Source organism: Siphateles boraxobius, unplaced genomic scaffold, assembly GCF_051911475.1.
Source record: "Siphateles boraxobius isolate OS27281-9 unplaced genomic scaffold, OSU_SipBor_1 6, whole genome shotgun sequence".
In the NCBI taxonomy this organism is placed as follows: domain Eukaryota; kingdom Metazoa; phylum Chordata; class Actinopteri; order Cypriniformes; family Leuciscidae; genus Siphateles; species Siphateles boraxobius.
Window position 1 is genome coordinate 8375726 of NW_027509186.1, and position 23718 is coordinate 8399443.

Sequence of the window (23718 nt, forward strand, 5' to 3'; positions counted from 1 at the left end):
CGGAGGAAGAGGCCACAGGGAAGCCAGCGGAGGAAGAGACCATTGGAAAGCCGGCAGAGGAAGAGACCACAGGAAACCCAGCGGAGGAAGAGGCCACAGGGAAGCCAGCGGAGGAAGAGACCAAAGGGAAGTCGGCAGAGGAAGAGGCCACAGGGAAGCTGTCAGAGGAAGAGGCCACAGGGAAGCCAGCGGAGGAAGAGGCCACAGGGAAGCCAGCGGAGGAGGAGACCACAGGGAAGCCAGCGGAGGAAGAGACCACAGGTAAGCCAGCGGAGAAAGAGGCCACAGGGAAGCTGGCAGAGGAAGAGGCCACAGGGAAGCCAGCGGGGAAAGAGGCCACAGAAAAGCCAGCGGAGGAAGAGACCACAGGGAAGCCAGCGGAAGAAGAGACCACAGAAAAGCCAGCGGAGGAAGAGACCACAGGGAAGCCAGCGGAGGAAGAGACCACAGAAAAGCCTGCGGAGGAAGAGACCACAGGAAAGTCGACGATGGAAGAGACCACAGGGAAGCCGGCGGAGGAAGAGACCACAGAAAAGCCAGCGGAGGAAGAGTCCACAGGGAAACCAGCAGAGGAAGAGATCACAGGGAAGCCAGCGGAGGAAGAGACCACAGAAAAGCCAGCCGAGGAAGAGGCCACAGGGAAGCCAGAGAAATGAGAGTCCACAAGGAAACCAGCGGAGGAAGAGTCCACAGGGAAACCAGCGGAGAAAGAGACCACAGGGAAGCCACCGGAGGAAGAGACCACAGGGAAGCCAGCGGAGGAAGTGAGCACATGGAAGCCAGCGGAGGAAGAGGCCACAGGGAAGCCGTCAGAGAAAGAGACCACATGGAAGCCAGCGGAGGAAGAGACCACAGGGAAGCCAGTAAAGGAAGAGACCACAGAAAAGCCGGCCGAGGAAGAGGCCAGAGGGAAGCCAGTGGAGGAAGAGTCCACAGGAAAGCCAGCGGAGGAATAGACCACAGAAAAGCCGGCACAGGGAGAGGCCACAGAAAAGCCAGCGGAGGAAGAGACCACAGGGAAGCCAGGGGAGGAAGAGACCACAGGGAAGCCACCGGAGGAAGAGACCACAGGGAAGCCAGCGGAGGAAGAGACCACATGGAAGCCGGCAGAGGAAGAGTCCACAGGAAGCCAGCAGAGGAAGAGACCACAGGTAAGCCAGCGGAGGAAGAGACCACAGGGAAGCCGGCAGAGGAAGAGTCCACAGGAAAGCCAACGGAGGAAGAGTCGACAGGGAAGCCAGCGGAGGAAGAGACAACAGAAAAGCCGGCCGAGGAGCGGCCACAGGGAAGCCAGTGGAGGAAGAGTCCACAGGGAAACCAGCGGAGGAAGAGACCACAGGGAAGCCACCGGAGGAAGAGAGCACAGGGAAGCCAGTGAAGGAAGAGACCACAGGGAAGCCGGCAGAGGAAGAGACCACAGGGAAGCCGGCAGAGGAAAAGACCACAGGGAAGCCAGCGGAGGAAGAGACCACAGGGAAGCCAGCGGAGGAAGAGACCACAGGGAAGCCAGCGGAGGAAGAGACCACAGGGAAGCCGGTGGAGGAACAGACCACAGGGAAGGCGGCGGAGGAAGAGACCACAGGGAAGCCAGCGGAGGAAGAGACCACAGGGAAGCCGGTGTAGGAAGAGACCACAGGGAAGCCGGTGGAGGAAGAGACCACATGGAAGCCAGCGGAGGAAGAGACCACAGGGAAGCCAACGGAGGAAGAGACCACAGGGAAGCTGTCAGTGGAAGAGACCACAGGGAAGCCGGCAGAGGAAGAGGCCACAGGGAAGCCGGTGTAGGAAGAGGCCACAGGGAAGCCGGCAGAGGAAGAGAACACAGGGAAGCCAGCGGAGGAAGAGACCACAGGGAAGCCAACGGAGGAAGAGACCACAGGGAAGCTGTCAGTGGAAGAGACCACAGGGAAGCCGGCAGAGGAAGAGGCCACAGGGAAGCCAGCGGTGGAAAAGACCACAGGGAAGCCAGCAGAGGAAGAGACCACAGGGAAGCCAGCGGAGGAAGAGACCACAGGCAAGCCAGTGGAGGAAGAGACCACAGAAAAGCCGGCCCAGGAAGATGCCACAGGGAAGCCAGTGGAGGAAGAGTCCACAGGAAAGCCAGCGGAGGAAGAGACCACAGAAAAGCCGGCAAAGGAAGAGGCCACAGAAAAGCCAGCGGAGGAAGAGACCACAGGGAAGCAGGGGAGGAAGAGACCACAGGGAAGCCAGTGGAGGAAGAGTCCACAGGGAAACCAGCGGAGGAAGAGACCACAGGGAAGCCACCGGAGGAAGAGAGCACAGGGAAGCCAGCGAAGGAAGAGACCACAGGGAAGCCGGCAGAGGAAGAGACCACAGGGAAGCCGGCAGAGGAAGAGGCCACAGGGAAGCCAGCGGAGGAAAAGACCACAGGGAAGCCAGCAGAGGAAGAGACCACAGGGAAGCCAGCGGAGGAAGAGACCACAGGGAAGCGAGCGGAGGAAGAGACCACAGGGAAGCCGGTGGAGGAACAGACCACAGGGAAGGCGGCGGAGGAAGAGACCACAGGGAAGCCGGCGGAGGAAGAGACCACAGGGAAGCCGGTGTAGGAAGAGACCACAGGGAAGCCGGTGGAGGAAGAGACCACATGGAAGCCGGCGGAGGAAGAGACCACAGGGAAGCCGGCAGAGGAAGAGGCCACAGGGAACCCGGCAGAGGAAGAGAACACAGGGAAGCCAGCGGAGGAAGAGACCACAGGGAAGCCAACGGAGGAAGAGACCACAGGGAAGCTGTCAGTGGAAGAGAACACAGGGAAGCCAGCGGAGGAAGAGACCACAGGGAAGCCAACGGAGGAAGACACCACAGGGAAGCTGTCAGTGAAAGAGACCGCAGGAAAGCCGGCGGAGGAACAGAAGTACACTGGTAGAGGAGCCAGTGGAGGAAGCCTCAGCAGAACTGGTGAAAGGGGATGCTCTGACAGAGCTGAAGGGATGACAAACCATGGCATAGCCCCAAGCGGGTCTAACTAGGGCGAAGCCGGGAGATCTTAAGATCTTCACAAATTATCAAGTGCTGAGATGGATTTATATCCACTTTGCCACTGTGAAAAGTTCTGCTCAAGTCTGATAAAGAATGTAAATGTGTACCTTGAAATGCAATCTAAGTAACTTTGGATAAAAGCGTCTGCCAAATGCATAAATGTAAATGTAAGTCGTGCTTGCAAAGCTGGTCAGGTTGATCTGCTTGATCATCCACATTTTCAGAATCTGACTCTGGCCTGAATTGATACAATAAAAAACCAACAACATATTGAAATTAAATGAAAAAATTATAATAATTTACATTAAGGAAAGAGATATAAAACACCCACTAAGCAGTGTCAGTCTTCCCAAGTAAATCATTATCTCTCTTCTGTCTGTCTGTGTGCTGTAGTTGAGTAAAAAGCAGAAGTATGTGGAGCGGGTGGAGCGGTTGCAGCAGGCACTAGCGCAACTTCAGGTGGCATGTGAGAAACGCGAGCAGCTGGAACGACGTCTGCGCACGCGCCTGGAGAGAGAACTGGAGTCATTGCGAACACAACAGGTCCGGTAATTGAACTGAATCTTCTTCAACTAAAAATTACAGTACAATGATTGAAACAATTATTGTATAAATCTCTATATTAATAAAGATGACTTGACTTGACTGTAGAAATGAAAAAAAATTCAAAAAGCCCATCTTCCTCCAGCAATGCAATGAATTTACACATGCTAACTACATAGTATGTCCAGGTCGTTTTCATTGAATTAATTAAATTCAGTATTAGTAAGGCAAAGTACAGAGAATTAAGATTTTTAAGGAATTACAGGGATTACAATGTTTGGGATAATGTGGTCAGCTGCTCCACGTTAACTCCATCTCTGTATTTCTGCTCTGAATTTGGGTCACTTATGGCATATATTTGGAAAGCAATGTGCACCATCCATTTCACCAGATTTGTAGTAAGAAGCGAGAAACCTGTTAACAGTTAATGATTTTTTACCAAAATAAAAGCTGGATGATTGTCCTCTTGAAAAAGAAGAAATTAAGACATAAATATTAGTATTGCAATTTGTACAGTTGTAATGTAAATACAAAATTGTGCAACAACAACAACCCAATCAAATCGTTCAGTTCGGCCCAAAATTGCTTTCTTGTTCCTAGTAAAAGAGACTTTAACTGAGTAGTGTAGTTTCTGTGAATATAATATTCCATCATATATGATCTTGGGCATTTGATGTGACTCATGTAGTTAATATTTATAACCTTAAGGAGTTACATTAAGAACATGAACATAACATGTTTTGTAATTTAGCAATATTTCTAAGGTGGAAGACTGCTGGGTAACACTTTATAATAAGTATACAGTAATAATTTACTTACAAATCATTAACAAACTATTAGTTTAATGTTAATTCATAGTTAATATATTAGTCTCTACATTGTTAATTGCGATTAGTCGTGAAAGGTCTAACATTTTGTTACACAAAGTTGACTTTGCAGGCTTGGTAAATGAAGTTTACACGAGACTAGATAATGATCTGAGATATCCATAGCACTGCTGTAGAATTTAAACGGCATCAACATTGATTCCATCCGATAATATTAGATCTAGAGTATGATTATGAGAATGAGTAGGTCCTGACACGTGTTGTCTAACTCCTATAGAGTTCAGATTGTCTTTAAATGCCAATCACAATGCATCTCTTTCTTTATCTACATGTATATTAAAATCACCAACAATTAGGAATTTATCTGCAGCCAGTACTAACTCTGATAGAAAATCAGCTGTATGTATGGTACCCTGGTGGCATGCCATGTATACAGTAGCCAGCATAAATCTCAAACGTGATTTATAATTTTACACTAGGTAGTGTTACATTAAGCACCAACACTTCAAAAGAATTATATTTAAAACTAGACTTCTCAGTAATTCTTTAGATATTACTATAAATTACAGCAACACCTCCCCCTTTGCCTTTCATACAAGGTTCATGTTTATAACAGTAATATTGTGGGGTGGACTCATTTAAAGTAATGTAATCGTCTGGTTTTAGTCAGGTTTCTGTCAAACACAGCACATCTAGGTTATAATCTGTAATCATATCATTAACAATAAGTGCTTTTGAAGTAAGAGATTGAATATTCAGCAACCCAAGATTTATCATTTGTTCATCCGTATTATATCTGCTTTTTATTTGTTGAACATCAATTAAATTTTTACCCTCAAATGGGTTTAGTAGTTTTTTTGTATGTCCTTATTCGGGGAACAGACACAGTCTCTAAATGATGATATCTAGGTGAAAGAGTTTCTGTGTGATGGGATTTATCTGACCTCAGTGAGACAGCTAGCAGACGGTCGGTTTAGCCAGTTTGTCTGCTTCCTGACCTGAGCCCAATTCATGTTTTTCACCAACAATTCACAAACACACCTCGTTTTCAGACCAGCAACCCATGAGCGAACAAATGGTCACATAAATGGGCACAAATGCATATACTATTTAAACAACATGGCACATGATGTAAAAATGAGAACTGTGACGGGCTGACACTAGCAAAAAACACTTGCCAACAATATAAAAGTTATTTTTAAGTTGGGTTTATAAAAAACAGTAAAGAAATCAGCAAAAAGAGACATGTCTTGCTAAAAAAAGCATAACATTTTAATAATTTAGAATAGATCAAATAGGATACAGAAGGCTTTATAGGATTAAAGTATTATGAAGTGGCTCTCTAGCAGGTCCCTGTTTAAACAACCTGGTCGGCGACCACTGTAAAAATAGATATCATAATATAGCAATTCCATCTAAAATTATCTCTATAACAAGATATTTCTAATTAAAATTAAAGCCATACTCTATGTTAAAACCTCATCCTTTAAAGACTGCTAATTCAATTTAAAAAAATAAAAAACTCAGTTCACCTCACTTTTCCACACCCAGTTATATTCACTTGGGACAACCAATCATATTTTCATTAATACTTTTTGAGACTTGACTTGACTTGAGGGGTGGGCTCCAGGAACAGGATTGATGCTGGTTTTGGATGTGCAAGAGTCTTGTTTGGTCCAGTCTGCCTAACCGCTATCAGGTCAGTGTGCCCCTTAAAGGGATAGTTCACCCAAAATTTGTAATTTTCTCATCTTTTACTCACCCTCATGTTGTTCCAAACCTGTATGAGTTTCTCTGTTGAACACAAAAGAAGATATTTTAAAGAATGTTGGTAATCAATCAGTTGACGGTAGCCATTGGCTTCAATAGTAGGGGAAAAAATACTATAGATGTCAATGGCTGCGTCAACTGTTTGGTTACTAAAATTTTTTTAAATCTCTTCCTTTGTGTTCAACAGAAGAAAGAAACTCATACCGGTTTGGAACAACTTGAGGGTGAGTAAATGATGACAACATTTTTGGGTGAACTATCCCTTTAACATAGGTTGGTGTAGATCTGTTTATGTAATAGTAACATTCACATACCCAATCACATTATCTGTTTGCCACGGAAGGGAGTTGTCAACTGCAACAGACCTAAATGTTAGAGAGTAATTATCCAGCCCAACATTACTCATAACCACTGTCTGTGTGTGTGTGTGTGTGTGTGTGTGTGTGTGTGTGTGTGTGTGTGTGTGTGTGTGTGTGTGTGTGTGTGTGTGTGTGTGTGTGTGTGTGTGTGTGTGTGTGTGTGTGTGTGTGTGTGTGTGTGTGTGTGTGTGTGTGTGTGTGTGTGTATGTGTGTGTGTGTGTAGCGCGCTGGTGTAGGCGTTCCCCTCTCTGTGTGTGAGTCGAGTGCTCCTGCGCTGCTGGATCTGCTAAGGGAGAGAGAGGAAAGGATTCTGGGATTGGAGGCTGATATGACATGCTGGGAGCAGAAGTACTTCGAAGAGAGCGCAATGAGACACTTCGCCATGGAGGCCGCTGCTACAGCCTCAGCACAGAGGTCAATACACACACACCCAGCTTTCTATATAAAAACATTGTAAATTAAATTTTTATTTGCACCTTTACAGTAAATCATGCCTTCATGGTCAAGTTCACACTTGTAGTTCGATTTACTCGGCTAGTTTGGTTCAGACCAAAAAAAAAACTTTTAGTCCACTTATTATTTACATTGGCATTTTAACACCGAATCTAAAGATTCCAAACCTAAAGGCATAGGGTTATATTCACAACCTGATTGGTCGGCTTTTATTACATATATTTCACAACAAAACTTACCAACCATCCATAACAATGTTGTGTGCCAGGCTAAATCCGCTCGTTGTATGTGTGTAGCTACATATGATGATATTTTGACCAGCTGAGAACTCGTGAAGAGCTTATAAAATGTGTAAAGTCAAAACAGCGGCAGGAATCCCTCCGTCACACACAAACACACAAAGATCTGCTGTGAGGAGATGTGTAGTGATTCTGATGCCTGAACCGAACTATGAGCAACATCATGACTATGACAAGAAAAAACAGGTATGCTTGAGCATTTTGTCCTTTTTAGGGTCGCATCTTGTGATATCATATCCTGTTTTTGGTTGTTGTATTTGGTCCGTGTTGCGTTCATATTTCATTTGAACCGCACCAGAGTTTGTTTGGAAGTGGATCGAGACCCATCTTTTCAGCGGTCTTGGTCCACTTGTTGGTCACACTTATTCAAATGAACCGCACTAGCAGAGCAATCACACCAGGGCTCGGTTTAATCAAATCAAACCTAACAAATGTGAACACTCAAAGCCCTCGATGAGAAAGCCAAAGGTGACCAAATCACTATTAGAAAACCCGAGGGCTCTTTGCTCTTTCTTTGCATTATGCTCTCATCATCATATATTCAGTTTTCAATGTGTTTCATATAGTTACTTGTACAGTCTGTTCTTGACTTGTAATTCAACACTGAAAACAGATGCATGTTGTTCAACACAATCATCTGACAACATCCGGCTTTCATTGGAATGTGCCACTAAGACTTGTGAAATGTGCTACTTGTTAGTAATAAGTGAAGCTGGTAATGCTGTTTGTGGAGTTGTTTAATCCTCCTGCTGAGATCTTCAGAGATTTAATGTCTTCTATCTTCTCATCTTACACTGTGGCTGAAGTCAGTTGTAGTTCTTGTGTTTCTGCTCGTCTCTTTTTCTATTCTCTTCTTTCCTTCAGTGATTCTGCTTATTAAGGCTGAGATGACTCCATATTTAATATACACAGATTCTGTGGCTCAGATAAGGTCCAGTTCTGGTTTATTTCTTTGCTCTTGGCTGACATCTGGCATTGCTATGGCCTGCTTGTGGCACAGATCTGGCAAACAGGAGTGAGCACCCCAAAGTTCATCATTCCACTCTGCATGTGGGCCAGATCATCTTTTCACGTCTGCCAGATGTGGGCCGGATCTGGGCCGTCACAATGTTGCTATGTGGGCAGTGGCATGTGACACTGGCAATATTGCGGAACATGTTATGGAATATGTTGTGGTACCTTTAGTGACTGGAGATGAGCAGATATACTGACGTAATTGTGACACAAAATAAATATCAAGTGTGGATCAACTGACCTTGTCTAAGTCTTCTGAGATGTCGTCCCTCTGTGGCAAAACTGCTATGTTGTCAACATAAGCTCCGAGTGACACAACTAAATCTAGCGTATGATTATGATAATGAGCAGAAGAAGATTCTCATTTTTATTTGAACCCACATTTTATTTTTTATTTTATTTGGTTATGGCTAATCTTAAGCCAATCCACGAGCAGTAATCATTTCATTTACAATTAGTGAGCTAATGTTTGGAAAACTTTGGTAAACTTTTAACGTCCATTTCCTTTTCATTATCTAAGTTAACATCAATAATTTTGTTTCTAGGCAAGGTATTGTTTTAGTGTTTGGTAGTTCATGGAAGAGACAGTGTTTATATGATAAAATACTTAAGTAATGTTATTTATCAGATATGTGATATCTCATGGCAGCTACTAGGCAGTCAGTTAAACCAGTCTGCCTGCTTCCTGACATGGATCCCAGTTAGTCAGACACTACTGAGCCAAAATAAGAGCACACCATAGAATGGATGGAGACGGTCTCCCTTCAACAGGTCAGGTCTACCCCAAAATTTAGACAATTATCTATATAGCCGATACTATTCTGTGGACACCATTTGATCAACCAATTCATTGACGATAACCTATTGTTATGAGCCTTCTTTCTAAGATCTAGGTGCAGTAAAGCAGGGTAACAAAAATGACAGAGAGAGAGTCAGAGAACTCCCGTCTGCAGGTCCCAGGGCAAGTTTTATATAAATAATCTGGGATATAAACAAATAAGTCTTCAGTAGGGGAAACGGCAAAAATAACTAACATAAATCTTCTGACTTTGAGGGGAGTACTTTCTAAACTTTCAAAAGTAAAATTCGAAATGAACAGCAATATTCTCTCTATTGAAACACAGAACTACAACCTCAGGTCTACCTCAATCACACAGTAGTTAACACACAGCATACCTTCCTTAGTGTCCACTCAAATACACAATGAAACAACCGCAGTAAGCAGGGAGGGGGCCAGAGTGTCCGAATTTTTCTTTTTAACTAGTTCACAAACCCGAAATAATTTTTGGTCATTTCCAAATGGACTAATCATCATTAGTGCAGACGGAAATTTCAGTCTTTCAAAATCCCTTTAGCTAGCACTTTTAAATTTGATTGGGTCGGATGCTCTGGGTACCAGCAAACATTTAACTATAACTGCTGGTCTCTGTTTTAACATTCTGAATGATAGAATATCCAATAACTCGGTAGTAATTACCCACCAGTGTTTGTACGTCAAGTGTTTCAACAAACAAGACTTTTTAGGATGCACTTATGTTTTCTGCCTAATGAGGAAGCATCAGTTAGAATGCTGAGAAACTACATAAGATCTTGTGTCAATCAACTACAAATCAGTCATCATTGTTACTGTCACCATATATGTATTTTGTTAGCTTATTTGGCTTTATTTTAAATACAGACTATTACAAACGTTTTACCGTTTCGGTATGGTTCTGCTCTTATAGGCGGGGTATGTGATTCTCTTTTTTGTCCATTATTCCTAACCCACTTACAGCCACTGAGTTAGAAGCACTGAAATGAAAATTAAGCAACTTAATCATCTGTGGAACGGGCAGAACTCGAAAAACTCCAGCCAATCATTTTGAAGACCACCTAGAATCTTTGGACAGTAAGTTCGTCAATCAAACGGTCGTACCATACCCCCCTCCCCCCAGAACGCGTGACCCCCTTCGTGCGCATACTCAAAGCTCGTGACCCATGCGCATCTCGTGAGTAAAGCCGGTTCCATGATTAGTAGTAAATCGTCATTACAGTCTCTCGCGCATCTGAGTTTTCGCTCGTGCATGATTGCGCGTCCATGTTCTTCGAATGGGTGGAGTCAGGGCCAGTTTTGGAGGAAAGAAGGTAGGACCATTTGAATTGTGTATTTTCAAAATCATACCCCACCTTTAAGTTTACATTCCACTTGAAGAATATTCAAGATGTTAATAATTTTAACAAAATAAGTGTGATCATAAAAATTACATGTTATATTTTTATTTATTACTCTTCTGAATAAACTGTTTCAAACAACGTTTATGAATAGTCCACAAGACAAAACATGTCAGTCTGATTTATCCATGTATGCTCCAGTCCAGTTTTGTTTGATCCAATACAGTGCATTCCATTAACAAATCTTTATTTAGTGTAATGTATTTGGTAGATACATATTCTGGTAGATTCATGTTCACGTTGAGCAGCAATGTTCTCATGCCCCTCTCTTACACGTGCTCCATCTCACTCTGTGACCAAGGCCTCAGGAGTGAAATCATGTAATGAAGCGCAACCAATCGGGCCAAACTGTTTCTGTACATATGCAGGAGCAAGTTGCTTGATTTCATTAGAAGTTATATGCACATACTGGTTTTGAACCTGAGATGGAGTGTATATGACAGTGGTTCCCAATCCTGACACTGGACGACCTCCAGCACTGCACGTTTTAGATGTGTCCCGAATCAAACAGACCTAATTCAACACATCAGCTTTAGTAAAGAATCCAAGTCCACAAATATATGTGACAACTTTGAATTATTTTGTTTGTTTTGTTTTCCATTCAATTAGCCATGAAACTCTCTAATCATGTTTTGGAAGATTCTTTGTTGTTGTATTCTTAAAAGTAGATAGAGGTCGCCCTTGTACTGTTATTGGTAAAAAAAAAAAAAGAGACAGATATGACATAATTGAGGGATGCCTGACTACAAACTTAGCATAGGAACTAGCGCATGATTCATAGCTTAATATATTTTATTAAAACCTTCTGTTACAATAATTTTTTCTTGTTTTCTTGTTTTCTAGTAAAAATGTTAAACACCCCTAAATAGAATGAATGAAACAAATAACTTATTATGGCTTGTTATGAGAGAAACTTTCTTTAAAATAATGTTTGGTCCCACTTTATATTAAGTGGTTTTAAGTACTATGTATTTACATTGAAATTAATAATTTGATACAATGGTCTTATTGTGTACATACATGTTTTTTCATTGTACTTATATTTTTGAAAATACCTGCATGTAACTACAACTGTAATTAATTGATGTAATTACATTTGTAATTACACAGTTGACCCATCCCTTACACCTTAACCTACCCTTAAACCGACCCATACCAGCACACCTGACCCTAACCATACCAGTATCACATCTCAACAGCAGCAAAAGTGTTTTACAATACAACCTGAACACAATAAGTACATTGTACTTATTTGTCGATGTAATTACATAGTACTTAAAGTCACTTAATATAAAGTGGGACCTAATGTTTTTTCAATTTGTCACTTAGTTACATTTAATACATTTAATTTTAAACCCATTTAACACTCAAGATATTTCTAAATATCAGTAGTCATTTTTTGAGCTCCTAACTCCACCCGTAGACCCAGCCTAAACCTAACCACTTATCAACATGTGTTTGTGATTTTAGTGTTACGACAGATGGAGAGGGCAAGCCCCTCTCTTGCCCCTCTCTAGGACAACACAATCATGCTCAAAAATAGTATAATGTAATAAATTAATTGTTGCTGTTCAAATTATACCCCTACATAAATGTTTCAGGGATATATCCGACTCCAAACACAGAGATGTAAGTGAACCCAAATGCAGGTGGTTATTGGAGATTTAGCAGGTAAGCAAATGCAAGATAGACAGTTCAGTGAGAATATGTTTGCTGATTAACTTGGTTCTTTTATCTTTACCAGGACAGCGGAAGATCCACACACACAGAGGAGCAGGTGAGATGCTGACACACACAGATACCAGTAAGTATACAGTATAGGTGAGTTGTTAAATTCGCTGGAGTTAGCTTGGACCAAAGGGAACCAAAACCAGGAGATCACTGGAGTCTTACTAGCCAAACACCAAGGTGAGTAAAGCAGGTGAGAAGTCTGTTTCCTATAGTTGTAGGCCAGACACTGACCGAATAGCTGCGTCCCAATTCACAGCAGGGCGATGAAGGCTGTCCGACTTCAAATCCTTTCCCAGAGCAATGAAGGATACAACAGATGGATCCTTCCCAGCCTTGACTATCCCCAGAATTCACTTTTAATATAGGGTTTCAACTTACTCAAATATCGAATGATACAAATATAAAAACTTTAAAGCGGTTCAATATATTTTCCATAAGATGCGATTTTATATTGTTTATACTCTTTATTATATACAGAAATGGGCCGATGACTAGGATCAGGTGGTGATGGTCAGCTGTGGTATCAGATTGTTTGGCCTACAGGGGAACCGTGACCTTATGTCACAATGACAAAATGATATGCCCAATATTTCATTTTTATATAATGACAATGCATTCTCTCTTGCCTCATTGAAAGCAATGGAGATGCTACACCTAGGTGTCCTTTGGCATCTTAATATTGATGCTAAAGGCTCTTGACACTTCAGTTTTGATACGTTGGGAGTGAGAAAGGGTTTTTAGTGGATGCATGTTTATGTGGGTACAATACACACATTTTATTTTCTCTTTCATTCCTCGCAGACATCCATTTAATATATTTGTGAAGTAAAATCTTGTTTACACTTTCTAAAATTGTGTACATTTATTTTTAATAATGATAATGATTAAAAAGTATTAACTTTTTTTTACAAGTCATCTTATAATTTTTGAGTTTTGACAGATTGATTGTGTGACTGTTGTGTTTCAGAGACACGACTATGATCCAGCATTCCCGCAGTGGCAGTTACAGTGACAGCTCGCTGTGGCTGCATGAGGACGACAACAGGAGCCAGAGCAGTCGGCACTGTCAGGACATGGAGCAAAGGTGAATGCTAATAAACATAATGCTCATATAAAAATGCTCACAGTATAAAACATGTTGCTCAGGCATGTGACTGTTTGCAGAAATCTTAAATACATTATATTTATATATTTGACTAAAATGAAAAATTCTATATTAAACAAAAAACACTGAACCAGACTATTAAAATGTGAGCAAATAATCTCATTGGGTGCAGATTGAGCGAAGGCAAATCAGCTTGTGGCTGTGTTAATGATGATATGTCATGCATATTGCATGTAAAGGACCAATCAGAGTTTTATGACTGAACTAGATCTATAACTATAACTATATACAGGTGCTGGTCATATAATTAGAATATCATCAAAAAGTTGATTTATTTCAGTAATTCCATTCAAAAAGTGATTTTTGGATATTATATTCATTCATTACACACAGACTGATATATGTCAAATGTTTATTTCATTGTGATGATTAAAACTGACAACTAATGAAAATCCCAAATTCAGTATCTCCGAAAATTAGAATATTACATAAGACCAATACAATAAAAGGATTTTTAGAAATGTTGGCCAACTGAAAAGTATGAACATGAAAAGTATGAGCATGTACAGCACTCAATACTTAGTTTGGGCTCCTTTTTCCTGAATTACTGCAGTAATGCAGCATGGCATGGAGTCGATCAGTCTGTGGCACTGCTCAGGTGTTATGAGAGCCCAGGTTGCTCTGATAGTGGCCTTCAGCTCTTCTGCATTGTTGGGTCTGGCGTATCGCTTCTTCCTCTTCACAATACCCCATAGATTTTCTATAGGGTTAAGGTCAGGCGAGTTTGCTGGCCAATTAAGAACAGGGATACCATGGTCCTCAAACCAGGTACTGGTAGCTTTGGCTCTGTGTGCAGGTACCAAGTCCTGTTGGACTGGTGAAAAAAGGAAATCTGCATCTCCATAAAGTTGGTCAGTAGCAGGAAGCATGAAGTGCTCTAAAACTTCCTGGTAGAAGGCTGCGTTGACCTTGGACCTCAGAAAACACAGTGGACCAACACCAGCAGATGACATGGCACCCCAAACCATCACTGACTGTGGAAACTTTTCATTGGACTTCAAGCAACGTGGATTCTGTGCCTCTCCTCTCTTCCTCCAGACTCTGGGACCTTGATTTCCAAAGGAAATGCAAAATTTACTTTCATCAGAGAACATAACTTTTGGACCACTCAGCAGCAGTCCAGTCCTTTTTGTCTTTAGCCCAGGCGAGACACTTCTGGCGCTGTGTCTTGTTCAAGAGTGGCTTGACACAAGGAATGCGACAGCTGAAACCCATGTCTTGTATACGTCTGTGCGTGGTGGTTCTCCAGCTGCAGTCCACTCTTTGTGAATCTCCCCCACATTTTTGAATGGTTTTGTTTCACAATCCTCTCCAGGGTGCGGTTATCCCTATTGCTTGTACACTTTTTTCTACCACATCTTTTCCTTCCCTTCGCCTCTCTAGTAATGTGCTTAGACACAGAGCTCTGTGAACAGCCAGCCTCTTTAGCAATGACCTTTTGTGTCATGCCCTCCTTGTGCAAGATGTCAATGGCCGTCTTTTGGACAGCTGTCAAGGCAGCAGTCTTCCCCATGATTGTGTAGCCTACAGAACTAGACTGAGAGACCATTTAAAGGCCTTTGTAGGTGTTTTGAGTTAATTATCTGATTAGAGTGTGGCACCAGGTAAAGCCCTGCACGGGCCTCAAATCTAGGCCCGGCCCTGGCCCGAGACGCTCAGGCCCTAGCCCGACCGGTGTCCGACAGCTCATCAAAATTATCAGCCCGACCCGAGTCCGAGCCCGTTTTTTCTCTCTTTTTTTCCCCCTCATTACACAGCGACAGCCTGCCCTATTTGCAGCCATTAAAATAGGTCAGTTTTGTTAGTTATGTTTCTTTTCATTTATTTATTGTTAATTTAGACATATGTTTGGAGCATTTTGTTTTAAACGATGACCAAGCAGCCGAGCCGACAGCGAGTAAAACATGTTTGATCAATTTAGCTTCTCAAATCAACGCTAATACTTTACTTGGCTACAATAAAATCCATAGATATAAAACACTTAAAGCATATCGCACAGACAGTTAGTTTAATAAATGTTTATTTATTAAACCACAGTGAGTAAAACAACATTTTTTGAAATACTGAGGCAGGCTCAGGTTTCCAACAGTTAAACGAAAAAAGTCCAATCGAACAAAAAAGTTAGAACAGTCTCTTTCTGTTTTCTCTTAATATTATCCATTTCACATGAGGTTAATCGCGGCTCGCGCTGACGAGAAGTGTGCGTGTGTGAGACTGTCATGTCATTGTAGCCTAATTATAAGTCCAGTCAAACGAAAAACATCAGTAGCATAGTTTCCAACAGTTGTACGAAAATAAAGTTAAATCAAACGAAAAACATCAGTAGTTTCCAACAGTTAAACGAAAATAAAGTCCAATCAAACGAAAAGTTAGAACAGTCTCTCACTGTTTTCTCTTAATATTCTCCATTTCACATGAGGCGAATCATGGGTCGCGCAGCTCGCGCTGACGAGAAACCTTCTGTGTGCGTGCGTGAGACTGTCATCTCAGTCATATGTCAGTGTAATTATAAGATAGGTTAAAAACAGGTTATGAAATGTCTTTTTATGTTTGTTTTTCTATCGTCGACGTCAACTTCTAAAAATATAAAAAGGATAACCCAAAATAGGCCAGAGGCCCGGCCCGCATGTGAACTATGACGTGAAAATTGCCCCGAAGCCCGGCCCTAGGGGTGTAAATAAGTCGGGGCCCGTCGGGATCAGGCTGAAATGCAGGGCTTTAGCACCAGGTGTCTTCAATATTGAACCTTTTCACAATATTCTATTTTTCTGAGATACTGATTTTGGGGTTTTCATTAGTTGTCAGTTATAATCATCAAAATTAAAAGGAATGAACACTTGAAATATATCAGTCTGTGTGTAATGAATGAATATAATATCCAAACTTCACTTTTTGAATGGAATTACTGAAATAAATCAACTTTTTGATGATATTCTAATTATATGACCAGCACCTTTGTGTATAGATGAGTACCCCTTCTTAACAAATAACATAGTTTATTAATAGTTAACAAATTCAGCAGTTACTCTTTACGTAGACGACATATTAGGTTCTTTAATGATGTAAGACATAAGTCTGCTTGATCAATAACCAAAGAAGCATGTAAATGTTAATCAGGAAAATAACGTTTTCTTATCAAAGGGATAAAATGTTGTGTTGCAAAAATGAGTACACCCTCCTGAAAGTTACACACACAAAAAAAGAACTAAATAAAAAATTTCTGCTGCAAATTAAAGGCAATTTCTTTGGTCAACAGGGGAATATGTAGAACCAAAACATTTGTATATAGCCGCAGTGTTATATAGCCCCCCAAAAGTACCGAATTACTTTAAGAATTAAGAATTGCTCTTTATATTACAGGATGAAGGACTTGCATGCTCAGTTGCTGGAGAAAGACGCCATGATTCAAGTTCTACAACAGCGTTCCCGTAGAGATCCCGCTCCTCTGCGTCCTGCCCGCTCTGTTCCCTCCATTTCCATAGCAAGTGGACTGCACACACGTCAGACATCACAGGCCGATCACAGAGACCAGCACAGCTGGAAAGGCAGTACAAGTGAGTATACACACATACATACAACCACACACAAATACAGTTACACTCTGTAACAATTTGATTAAAGTACCATGCCTGATTTTTCACAAAACATACAGAATGACTGTAACTTTATATGTGTGTTATATTACAATTTTCTAGCATCTTCTGCATATTAACCCATTTACAACAATGGCTGTATGATTTTGAGGACAGTTGAGGGACTCATACACAACAAAGCTGACATCAAAGACAACTCCATCCAGGGAGATTCTGATTCAAATCCAGTTAACTATATTGTGTAAAGCGACAACAGTTTCAGAAGAGAAAAAGCAGTTTCCATTTGGTCAGTTTTATTTGTTGGACAAAGAGAAAAATCTGACGTCTCTCCATAGAAAAAATGTTTTTTTTGTGACGGATGCATTTTTGAGCCCTGTGTGGAATAGGTCTATGGTATCTATTGTTTCTATTAATATAGATATCCATAACAAGGTCTTGGTGTGAATTGACCTTTGGTTTCACCAAATGGTTTGTGTTCTTGTTTGCAGATGTCTTCCGAGGAAAGGACCAAGTAAAGCACATCCTTCCCCCTCTGCCCTCTCTTTCAGTCTCTTCATCTCTCCCTGCCTCCTCTCTTGCCTCTCTTCCTCCATCATTCTCCTCTCTACCTTCCTCTTTTCTTCCCTTCTTGGCCTCTACAGGTTCAAACACATCATTAATAAACTCATCCCCCTTTGTTCCCCGCTCCTCTCTCCCTCCCTCTTCCTCTTCCACGTTACCCTTGCCCTCATCTGTGTCTCTTCTGCCTCCTTTATCATTATCTCTCCCCTCCACTCCTCTCCTGTCCCTTCACTCTAAATCAGTCAGCAGAGACAGCAGCTGTCAAACAGGACAGAGTCCAAAGACATTTAGCGCCGGAACCTCCACAAGGCAAGAGAAGAGAGGTGAGACAGACAGAAAGTATTTTAAGTGACAATGTAGCTTCTGTATACACATTTCTGTATACACGCATCTCTGAACACTCAACACACCAAACCTTGAAGCAGAAGAGCATCTCTGAACACTCAACACATCAAACCTTGAAGCAGAAGAGCATCACTGAACACTCAACACATCAAACCTTGAAGCAGAAGAGCATCTCTGAAAACTCAACACATCAAACCTTGAAGCAGAAGAGCATCTCTGAACACTCAACACATCAAACCTTGAAGCAGAAGAGCATCTCTGAACACTCAACACATCAAACCTTGAAGCAGAAGAGTATCATTGAACACTCAACACATCAAACCTTGAAGAAGAAGAGCATCTCTGAACACTCAACACATCAAACCTTGAAGCAGAAGAGCATCTCTGAACACTCAACACATTAAACCTTGAAGCAGAAGAGCATCTCTGAACACTCAACACATCAAACCTTGAAGCAGAAGAGCATCTCTGAACACTCAACACATCAAACCTTGAAGCAGAAGAGCATCTCTGAACACTCAACACACCAAACCTTGAAGCAGAAGAGCATCTCTGAACTCTCAACACGACCAACCATAAAGCAGAAGAGCATCTCTGAACACTCAACACGTCAAACCTTGAAGCAGAAGACCATCTCTGAACACACAACACATCAAACCTTGAAGCAGAAGAGCATTTCTGAACACTCAACACATCAAACCTTGAAGCAGAAGAGCATCTCTGAACACACAACACATCAAACCTTGAAGCAGAAGAGCATCTCTGAACACTCAACACATCAAACCTTGAAGCAGAAGAGCCTCTCTGAACACTCAACACATCAAACCTTGAAGCAGAAGAGCATCTGTGAACACTCAACACACCAAACCTTGAAGCAGAAGAGCATCTTTGAACACTCAACACGACCAACCATAAAGCAGAAGAGCATCTCGGAACACTCAACACACCAAACCTTGAAGCAGAAGAGCGTCTCTGAACACTCAACACGTCAAACCTTGAAGCAGAAGAGCATCTCTGAACATACAACACATCAAACCTTGAAGCAGAAGAGCATCTCTGAACACACAACACATCAAACCTTGAAGCAGCAGAGCATCTCTGAACACTCAACACGTCAAACCTTGAAGCAGAAGAGCATCTCTGAACAGTCAACACATCAAACCTTGAAATAGAAGAGCATCTATGAACACTCAACACGACCAACCATAAAGCAGAAGAGCATCTCTGAACACTCAACACGTCAAACCTTGAAGCAGAAGACCATCTCTGAACACACAACACATCAAACATTGAAGCAGAAGAGCATCTCTGAACACTAAGCACGTCAAACCTTGAAGCAGAAGAGCATCTCTGAACACTCAACACGTCAAACCTTGAAGCAGAAGAGCATCTCTGAACACACAACACACCAAACCTTGAAGCAGAAGAGCATCTCTGAACACACAACACGTCAAACCTTGAAGCAGAAGAGCATCTCTGAACACTCAACAAATCAAACCTTGAAGCAGAAGAGCATCTCTGAACACACAACACATCAAACTTGAAGCAGAAGAGCATCTCTGAACACACAACACATCAAACCTTGAAGCAGAAGAGCATCTCTGGACACAGCACGTCAAACCTTAAAGCAGAAGAGCAACACTGAACACTCAACACGTCAAACCTTGAAGCAGAAGAGCATCTCTGAACATACAACACATCAAACTTGAAGCAAAAGAGCATCTCTGAACACTCAACACATCAAACCTTGAAGAAGAGCATCTCTGAACACTCAACACGTCAAACCTTGAAGCAGAAGAGCATCTCTGAACAGTCAACACATCAAACCTTGAAATAGAAGAGCATCTATGAACACTCAACACGACCAACCATAAAGCAGAAGAGCATCTCTGAACACTCAACACACCAAACCTTGAAGCAGAAGAGCATCTCTGAACTCTCAACACGACCAACCATAAAGCAGAAGAGCATCTCTGAACACTCAACAAGTCAAACCTTGAAGCAGAAGACCATCTCTGAACAAACAACACATCAAACCTTGAAGCAGAAGAGCATCTCTGAACACTAAGCACGTCAAACCTTGAAGCAGAAGAGCATCTCTGAACACTCAACACGTCAAACCTTGAAGCAGAAGAGCATCTCTGAACACACAACACACCAAACCTTGAAGCAGAAGAGCATCTCTGAACACACAACACGTCAAACCTTGAAGCAGAAGAGCATCTCTTAACACTCAACACATCAAACCTTGAAGCAGAAGAGCATCTCTGAACACACAACACATCAAACTTGAAGCAGAAGAGCATCTCTGAACACACAACACATCAAACCTTGAAGCAGAAGAGCATCTCTGGACACAGCACGTCAAACCTTAAAGCAGAAGAGCATCACTGAACACTTAACACGTCAAACCTTGAAGCAGAAGAGCATCTCTGAACACACAACACACCAAACCTTGAAGCAGAAGAGTATCTCTGAACACTCAAACGTCAAACCTTAAAGCAGAAGAGCATCACTGAACACTCAACACGTCAAACCTTGAAGCAGAAGAGCATCTCTGAACACTCAACACACCAAACCTTGAAGCAGAAGAGCATATCTGAACACTCAACACGTCAACCCTTGAAGCAGAAGAGCATCTCTGAACACAAAACACTTCAAACCTTGAAGCAGAAGAGCATCTCTGAACACACAACACATCAAACCTTGAAGCAGAAGATCATCTCTGAACACACAACACACCAAACCTTGAAGCAGAAGAGCATCTCTGAACACACAACATATCAAACCTTGAAGCAGAAGAGCATCTCTGAACACTCAGCACGTCAAACCTTGAAGCAGAAGAGCATCACTGAACACTCAACACGTCAAACCTTGAAGCAGAAGAGCATCTCTGAACACACAACACGTCCAACCTTGAAGCAGAAGAGCATCTCTGAACACTAAACACATCAAACCTTGAAGCAGAAGAGCATCTTTGAACACTAAACACATCAAACCTTGAAGCAGAAGAGCATCTCTGAACACACAACACACCAAACCTTGAAGCAGAAGAGCATCTCTGAACACACAACATATCAAACCTTGAAGCAGAAGAGCATCTCTGAACACTCAGCACGTCAAACCTTGAAGCAGAAGAGCATCACTGAACACACAACCCACCAAACCTTGAAGCAGAAGAGCATCTCTGAACACACAACACGTCCAACCTTGAAGCAGAAGAGCATCTCTGAACACTAAACACATCAAACCTTGAAGCAGAAGAGCATTTCTGAACACACAACACATCAAACTTGAAGCAGAAGAGCATCTCTGAACACACAAAACATCAAACCTTGAAGCAGAAGAGCATCTCTGAACACTCAGCAGGTCAAACCTTGAAGCAGAAGAGCATCACTGAACACTCAACACGTCAAACCTTGAAGCAGAAGAGCATCTCTGAACACTCAACACATCAAACCTTGAAGCAGAAGATCATCTCTGAACACACAAACAAATCAAACCTTGAAGCAGAAGAGCATATCTGAACACTCAACACACCAACCCTTGAAGCAGAAGAGCATCTCTGAACACACAGACCTTCAAACCTTGAAGCAGAAGAGCATCTCTGAACACTCAAACGTCAAACCTTGAAGCAGAAGACCATCTTTGAACACACAACACATCAAACCTTGAAGCAGAAGAGCATCTCTGAACACCCAACACATCAAACCTTGGAGCAGAAGAGCATCTTTGAACACTCAACACACCAAACCTTGAAGCAGAAGAGCATCTCTGAACACACAACACATCAAACCTTGAAGCAGAAGATCATCACTGAACACACAACACATCAAACCTTGAAGCAGAAGAGCATCTCTGAACACACAACACATCAAACCTTGAAGCAGAAGAGCATCTCTGAACACTCAACACGTCAAACCTTGAAGCAGAAGAGCATTTCTGAACACTCAACACGTCAGACCTTAAAGCAGAAGTGCATCTCTGAGCACACAACACATCAAACCTTGAAGCAGAAGAGCATCTCTGAACACTCAACACATATCAAACCTTAAAACAGAAGACCAACATCAGCAGAAGAAACACACCGGTCACACTCCTGTCAGCTGAGAACAACAAACTGATGCTACAGTTCAACACTGGACAATAGAACATTGGAAAAACGTTGCCTGGTCTGATGAGTCTTGATTTCTGCTGCAAAATACAGATGGTCAGGTCAGAATTTGGTGTAAACAACATGAAAGCATGGATCCGTCTTGCCTTGTATCATCAGTTCAGGCTGCTGATGGTGTAATGATGTGGAGGATATTTTATTGGCACACTTTTGGTCCCTTAGTTCCAATTGAGCATCATTTAAACACCACAGTCTACCTGAGTATTGTTGCTGACCATGTTCATCCCTTTATGACCACAGTGTATCATCTTCTGATGCTACTTCCAGTGGGATAAAAGGCCATGTCACAAATATCAGATCATCTCAAACTGCTTTCTTGAACATGCTCTATACTGAAACTGACTCTACAGTCACCAGATCTCAATCCAATAGAGCAGCTTCTGGGATGCGAAGGAACGGCAGATTCACATCATGGATGTGCAGACGACAAATCTGCAGCAACTGTGTGATTCTATCATCTCAATATGGACCAAAATCTCAGAGGAATGTTTCCTTTGTTGAATCTCTGCCACGAGTAATTAAGGCACACAAAATGGTCTCTAATCCGGTACTAGCAAGGTGTACCTATTAGAGTATTCCTTGACTCAAGTCACCATGAAATCAGAATTGACTATAGTTATTTTTTTATTGAATCATCCAGTGTTTAATGTAAATGAATTATCCGTGCACATAATTATTTTAAAAACACATGCCCTTGTAATCTTTAATCAAAAACATTACAGTTTTTTACAGTCTCTAAGACACATTTCACAATACTTAGGTCACTTTTTCAAAACTCTTCACACAGTGATCATAACAGCAATCTATGTGAGCTAAACTGAGGATTATTTATCATAGCTTTAGCACAAAATGCAATTAATGACGACATCTTTCAATTTACATGCATTCCTTTCTTACTTAGACACAAACACCACCAAAACGTTTTGTAGTATGCAGGCCAATTTGCACGTTTACATACTCTTTTCAAAACTGTTAAACTTCTTAAACTAACAAAACACAAAAACGAACAAAACAAAAACTTGCAACATTTCTACAGTAATATCATATTGGAATATACTCTGGGTCTAAAAAATCTAATACTATCAAAGCAACTATATGTAACTGAACATATACACAAGTGTTAGTCATTACAGTAAATGCATTACCATCCATTCAAAGGGGGAAAACCTAGGAATAATTTTGTACTGTAATGTAAACATAGGCTTTGTAACAGTGCTTTGTGACTGCAGTGAATTATAAGCAGTAGAGTGTCATTCTTGTTTTGTAAAGAACTTTTACAAAAGAAATCATTGTACAATGCTACCTGATGTTACTGTTTTTTAGGTCTGTTTTATGATTGACAAAGTGTGTTTGTTGGTTGAAAACCTTTGCTAGTGTTCTGGAGGAATGAGTTGATTTGGGACATGTATGAAGTGTTTTGACAGTTTTAGTGCATTTTGAATGTGAAATTAACTGCCAAGATGTGTCAAGATGAAAGTTGGTTAGGATAACTGTGTGAAGAAGAGTTTTGATAAAATGACCAAATTATTGAGAAATGTTACCTAGCGATTGTATAAAACTGTAATGTGCCCTGGAACTGGAAGAGTCCTTGCTTCTACATCTTATCTGTGGTGACGCGAGGGCTGGACAATCCAAGCTTGTCCCATGGCCAGATGATTTTCACTCTCTCCTTTCT

The 23718-nt window shown here is 41.8% G+C and overlaps 1 protein-coding gene across 2 annotated transcripts in view; it reads left to right on the plus strand.

Moving 5' to 3' along the window:
* amotl1 (angiomotin like 1) overlaps positions 1–23718 on the plus strand; it is a 35320-nt gene that overhangs the window by 10189 nt on the left and 1413 nt on the right. For both annotated transcript variants that reach the window (XM_077207601.1, XM_077207600.1), the window contains exons 7-11: positions 3391–3540; positions 6721–6911; positions 13173–13289; positions 16731–16924; positions 17452–17847. In XM_077207601.1, coding sequence (XP_077063716.1) covers positions 3391–3540; positions 6721–6911; positions 13173–13289; positions 16731–16924; positions 17452–17847 — 1048 coding nt within the window. The remainder of the gene's footprint in view (positions 1–3390; positions 3541–6720; positions 6912–13172; positions 13290–16730; positions 16925–17451; positions 17848–23718) is intronic.